This window comes from Haliotis asinina, chromosome 5 (genome assembly GCF_037392515.1).
Source record: "Haliotis asinina isolate JCU_RB_2024 chromosome 5, JCU_Hal_asi_v2, whole genome shotgun sequence".
NCBI lineage: Eukaryota > Metazoa > Mollusca > Gastropoda > Lepetellida > Haliotidae > Haliotis > Haliotis asinina.
In genome coordinates this window covers 71,036,459-71,043,240 of record NC_090284.1, presented here as the reverse complement: position 1 = coordinate 71,043,240, position 6,782 = coordinate 71,036,459, and the positions used below count along the sequence as shown (strand labels likewise).

General features: G+C 45.1%; 1 protein-coding gene across 1 annotated transcript; it reads right to left on the bottom strand.

Moving 5' to 3' along the window:
* Positions 1-610: 610 nt before the first annotated feature.
* LOC137285190 (zinc finger protein Noc-like) lies at positions 611-5,768 on the bottom strand. Its single transcript, XM_067817435.1, has 2 exons — positions 4,814-5,768; positions 611-2,747 (listed from the first exon to the last, which is right to left on the bottom strand). Exons 1-2 carry the CDS (start codon positions 4,874-4,876, stop codon positions 1,308-1,310), a joined length of 1,503 nt encoding a protein of 500 aa, XP_067673536.1. The 5' UTR covers positions 4,877-5,768; the 3' UTR covers positions 611-1,307.
* Positions 5,769-6,782: the final 1,014 nt, after the last annotated feature.

The following is a 6,782-nucleotide window of genomic DNA, read 5'->3' as shown; positions in this document are numbered from 1 at the left end:
CGTTAACCTCTGTTTATGTATAATACACCCAGTTACACCTTCTCAAAGGTATTTGCGACCTTATTTGCATGTATGCATACACACTAAACCCACATACGTGTATAGTAATACAACATACATGTATAATAACTCGTACATATGTATACATATGTGAACGTGATGTTTATATTCTGAATGAAATCAGATAGGGAGCAACGAGTTAACCCCCGCGTGTACATGTGTGGCAGCCAGTGCGCATGTCCACCAACTCCCACAAGGCATGAAAAATCCTGTGGTGCTGTTGTGTTGCAAACGTGTGCGTTTGTTGACTCATCAAAGGAGAACCAATTCCGGTTTATTAAAACATTCTTCAATTATCGGCAATGTACCTGAAAGACCAGATACCACTCCCAGTGTTTTCAGTTGCGTTCATAATGCCTCAAATGCCTCACTTTTGTCAGTTCTTCATTTCTAAACTTGACAATTAACCGAGGTAATGAAAATAGAACTTGGTAAAACGGTTACACATTGGCTTCTATCAGAAGCTTACTGCAACACCCAATGGAGGAACATGTAGTTAGAAGTCATTCTGTTCTTGGAGTTGGTTTGTAATGAAAGACAAACAAGATTATAAAGTGAATGCATCCGATGCATATAAAATTTAATAATAAACAACACCTTTCTGACATATACAAATCTTTCTTCTTATATATACATAGCATAATCTTATATCAGCACCCATCCTGTCAAACAGAGAGGTCTACACCATACGGATAGAGGGGTGGTTGGGGTGCCGAGGGTGGGGAGGGGTGCTTGAGTCACACGGTACAGAATGGAAATAATTGTAGACAAGAAAAGATGAAATGATTTAATAATTAATATTTTGGTCTTAAACGGTAGCACTCATGTTGCTCTCATATGTCCATAAATAAGTTATGTTTCCACATGGCATGATCAACATTGGATACACAGTCCTCACACTAGGGATTGCTGGCGAGGAGCGTGGAGATCAGCGAGAACATTGTTCTTGGTTCCTACTGGGGCACCACATCACATCACACATTGAGCAGAGGTCGCTATGGGGTCTCAGCCTTGATGAAGTCGCCGTGACAAAAGTGACGATGGTCCCGTCACTCACTCACTCAGTCACACACACAGTGCAAAGTCACAACTAGTCAGACACTCTCTAAATCCTCAGTGCACGTTTAAATCACACGTCGTTGCTTGTAGGAGATAGTATCACACCTACCCACTCGTCAGTGGGGGCTGTGGCAGTTAGTCGGTGGGACAGTCTACTTGGGTGGGGCTAGATACCCCGCCCCGTCTAGTCATGGGACAGCCGCAGCCCCCAGCCTCTGACCATACAGAGCGTAGGGGGAGTAGTAGGGGGAGAATGTGGGGAACGCCTGGGAGGGGGTAGCGGGAACACTTCCCAGGGGGGACTTGTAGGGGTGGTATCTGTTGGCCCCTAGTAGGGTGGACACTGGGCTCAGGCTTGTTGGATATGCCCTTCTGAGTGAGTTTGGACTGAGGGGCGCTGGAGTTGGATAGTGTCCATGGCATGATAGCGGAGAGGGCAGCCCCAGTCCATAACTTGCTGCTAGGCTTGAAGCGTCCATAGTGGAGGTATGTGTTCTCAAATGTTGTAATAATTCCTCTGAGGTTGTGAAACGTTTACCGCAATATTCACTGCCAGCAACCCAGTTACAAATGTACGGAAGTCCTTGTGTTGTCAGAGCACTAGGGTGGTACAGTGAATGGAAGGAGGAGAGGCCTGACGAACTGCTGACTAGGGACCCTGCCGATGACAGAGAGGGTAGCATGGGGAGTGAGGCCCCTGGGAGACCCAGCCCGCTGGTGAGGCTAGTAAGAGATTTCTCATGAGCACACTGTGAGCATCCTGGAGCAGTACACGTTGAGGAGAGATGAGAGTTCTGGAGAGTCAGCTGACAGTTCGTACAGTATGGATCCCTACACACGGGCACTAGGGTAGTAGCTCCTGACGGTGTCCTTACTCTTGCATAAGCAACATAGGGAGACAGGGCAGAAGAGGCAGCAGCACTCGCCTTCAGGGCAGAGCTTTGGGCCGCAGCTGCCGCAGCCGAGAGACTGGCGTGGGCAACCAGCGAGGATGTATGGTAGGCTGGGTTGGTTGTGGTCACTTCTACAGGTAGTCCATGGTGCCCGATGAGTGGTAGAGCTGAATAAGCGAGGTGGGGTGTTGTCTGAAGGCCCCCTAAGAGAGATGGGTGGCTCACAACATTCTTCATGCTCCCCAGGCTGGTTGGAGTAGGGAGGATGGGTGTGGTGTGAGCACTGCTGGACTTGATATGGTGAGGAGACGAGGAGTGGGGGGATTGGTGTTCGTGGTGGTCGCCCTTTTCACTGCCTCTGACAGAACCATGTCCACTAGAATTGGAACCTGTTGATGACACAGGTCTTGTGATGGCATTGCTCACTGAAGTATTCTCCGAGTTGAATTTCCCGCTCTCGGAATTACCAGAATTGTTCTTTTCACATCCGCTGGAAATTGGCACAAGGGGTGGAATTTCTTTAGGAGGCACAGTCCTGAAGCCTGGCTTCGAGTCCCGACCAGAGTCCTTTTTTTCATCTGAAGAAGAGGGTCTCTTATTCTCGGACTTATCCGGTGTCTTGTCCGTTTCCTTCTTCTCCAAAGGAGGGATAATTGGCTTGGACGGGGTCGTATCTTTCCCAATACTCGAGCAAGTTTGGGCCAACAATGCCAGTGGACTCTTTTTGGCATCAAGCTGAAATATATAAAAGGGACGATTTAACAATTCATTCATTTGTTTTCAACTTTTCTCATACAAAGTTCCTTGAAAGAATGAAGAATTATTACAGAACTTTACAGTGACAATAAACAACACAATATGTCCAAACACTGAGGCGTTCTTGATATTCTTATGGTTATTTTTATCAATACTCTAACACCCAGCACAGTAATAAATTATATACAGAATTTTAGTTGAAAGCATTGGTAATATGTCCTGTTGTAGTTACTGACTGGAACCTACTTTGTTTAAATCATAATGTAAAAATACAAACAAGACGAGACATTGAAATGGTAAAATTATTAAAGCCTCGCTTGAACAATGCACGATCATTTAGCACAACTGTTACATTCATTAAGTTTCTGTGGGCTACTGGAAATTGGTGATATTGCATTGATGTCTCTGTTGGCAACACCTTGTCAATCAAATGTCCTCGTTAATATACACGGACAATCTAGAATAACAGTCTACGTGTGTAAATTACTCGCCTTGCTTAGATGTACGTAGTGACTTGTCAATCAACGACATTGACATCAATAATGTTGACAAAATAACCTGCACTTTATTACACGACAAACGTCAGGAAGGAAATGACAAAACAATGGAAGAATAGTTAATGTCGGTATAGTCGATGATGTAGACAATAACAAAGCCAGGAGGTGATCAATGTTGTTGCGGGCTGATTGATTCCCTGTCTACGGCCGTTACTGATGCCGGTGTGACACACAACACCATCCACTAATCATTACTAGTAAGTCTCATCTCGCCCCTCTAATGAAATCGGAAAGTCCGTCATTTTGTTTACATATAACAGTAAGCTCTACTGTACGGCTGCCTGAACTGAAGATAAGTGAAAGCTACTCTTAATTCAAACTAATTATACTGTCTTTACACGACGGTGACTTTTAAATAATCATGTACAAAAACACTCATTGAAAATTTGACATGATAAGTGCATGTTCTATCTTTTCGGATACCTAAATAAAATATATTCTATCTCGACCTGTTTGCCTCTTTACCAACACATCATTTTTTGACGAAAAAAAATAGCTAGGAAACTGATTTGTCAATAGACAATTTTTAGAGAAAAACAAGTTTGTGCGAGAAGATAAAAAGGATAATTTCCGTACTGACATTAAGTATTGAAACGCCGAAATACAAGGAAACAGAAACTTGTTCAAGTCTGAATCCAACGTTTTAAAAATCTCCAGAAATACCTTGAGGGGGTATAAGAATACATAACATTCATTTTACTGAAGTGAATTGCGGCTTCTTGTAAAGTGTACAGATGACGTTGTAGTGCTGATTAATATTTCAATGAATTCTTAATATCCAAAAAATATCTGAAAGATCAGCCGAAATAAATGAAAAACCCTCAGAACTGCACCCGATTTTTTAAAGTCTGTCTCTCAAGATGTCACGCTAAAACAATGCGTTTAGTCTATAGGTCGCAGAAAACACGAAGCGGGTCGCCCATGAGATCACGAGACAACCGAAAAAAGCCCCAAATGTTTTATTGAAATATAATCTCAATCAAAAATGTAAGGAAAATATCTAATTTGTTCAGCATATTTGTTTGTGTCTAAGCCTGAGAGAGACTCATTGAGGGTAAGCGAGGGACGCTTCCTCTATCGACCCGAACGGCCAACAGCACCACACTATAGAGAGCGATCACTATTCAACGCGGAGAGCGAACAACGCCGATCCCGGCACCAGTTGTGGAGTCACTTAAAGGGGCAGTGCTACACGAGGGTGCGACTCGTCGCTGTTCTTTTGTGCGGTTTTTAAGGATTTAACGATGTTAAAATACGTGTTTATTTTACTTTGATCAACGGTCATAGCATAAGAAATACGACTCACTTGACTGAATGTGAATATACAGAAAAAATATGATAGGTATATATGATTTAGTCCTCGTGACTGTAAAAACGCGAGACCCGGAGAATGTGAAAGTAACTGTGTTGGTTGTACGTAATGTTTCACAAATATTAAACACTAAACCTGTGATATTGTTTAGTAAACTACAAGAACCAAATACTTACAGTTGTGGGAAGGGGCTGCAAGTAGTCCGGGTGGAGGTATTGAGATGCGCTTGACGTCAACATGATGTCGTTTTAAAATAATCCAAAACGTTTAGTAAAATCCCATCAACACACTATGAGTACATTTGTAGCACAACACGGTACTCGACACAAGTATTCACTGGCTGTGGTATCTTGAGGCGCGCACACACACACCTCCTGATCTCGTGGACGTTGTGATACTCCGTTATCCTGCTACATTCAACTGTGGCTTGGGCCGCCGTCTCCTCTCGCCGAATGTCAATCAGGCACTGAACCCCGTTAACCGAACCGCACAAGTTTTATTGAAACATGCCGCCCAACAAGACAACACACTGAACACGAGCAGACAACACTTGTGAATTACTTCAAGATGAAACGGCTTTGCCGCCTGCCAATGAAATCGTAAATAAGGGCTGATCCCATGCTGTGATTGGACGAGCGGGTCGACATGACGTCGGGTTTGATAAATGCTTCGAGTGATGAATAGCTCGGCGTGAGCGTTCAGCCAATCAACGAGCGCCTTCATAATTACTTGGCAGCTAGCCAGACGTCACCTCATGCCCCAACAATCAATCATTTTGATGGCCTGTCCGTCAATCAAGCTTGATTTATGTCACCGCGCGCTGTTAATGTATACTTTGTAAAGAGCCAAATAAAAGATGAAAAGCGTCTAAAGGGTTGTGGTAGCGGTTCGGCCCGGCTTATTTACCATGCGTTGTGGGTAAAGCGGGCCTCTGGATGCTGGGGGGAACAGCGAGCGAGGTAGGGGATGCGGCGTTACTGCTTTGGTGGAGGAGAGGGAGGGAATTCTTAGTCTTCGAGGCAAGAAAGGAATGCCCCACGATCCTAATGGCGTCCTAAGAGTTGGGCAGGCACATCAAAAGCCGCGTTGAGGTATTGAAGAGCTTATCAATCAATCTGGTACAAGTAGGGGTGTTTGAAAACAGATTGAGACCCGAGCGGTGAAAGAGTCGACATCTCACTGGTGACAGATCTGACAATTAGGCGGCGACTTCAAAGCGATCTCGTGAGATACTTATCGTCCAACCCAAACATGAACTGTAACCTAATCATATGGCGGACCGTGAACGGGGATACCTCGCATTCAAAACATTCTACGATCAAAATGACGCTAAATAGATATTTGTTGCGTACTTATCGGTGATCGGGTCTTAAGTACTGCGTAACACTCCAACATAATGAGACCCCTGGGAACTGAGCACACCTGGGGAGGGGGCCAGAAGCAGACCTTAGGGTGGGGGAGGGGTGAGGACAGCGTCTTGGAACACCTGAGAGGTTCAAGGTTTGTTTTCTTTTTCTGGGAGCCCCGCTGGACTAACGACAAGGGTGCGAGATCCCACAGAAACACGTGACAACTATGAAGCTTGGGCCACTACAGAACCCATACAGCGCCTGTTGGTGTACGCTTTCCTCCTCGGGTAACTTCGCCTTTATAACGAAATCCCGCCGCGATGTTGGGCCGTTGATCGTGTGATGGTCGTCTCTCAGCTTGAGGGACAAGTCGGCCCATATGAGGTGGATTTGATTTTTTTTCAGCAATCGAGATATGTTGTTGGTGAGGTCGCCGGTTGCATGGGTAGAATGTAGGGACAATCCATCACGTAGACAGGTAGCTGTCAGACACCCGCCCCCTCCCGCCAGCCAGGGACAGGTTTGACTGAATGAGCGGCCCGGGGGGACAGGGGAGAAACACGGGCACTCATCCAATTTGACAGCTTGTCTCATCTCGGGAAAATCACCCTTTAGCATAACAGGAAAACTGTCACATTTAATTTATTAATGAGCAGGGTAGAAGATAGATTATGTATGGAGAGATCTGGTTTCCCGGGCCCTATCCCACCGGTGTATATGGCACTCCCGAACATGTCTTGAGACAGCATGTCAAGGGGATACGGCTACAAACAGGCTACGTCAAGATGTGACAGAT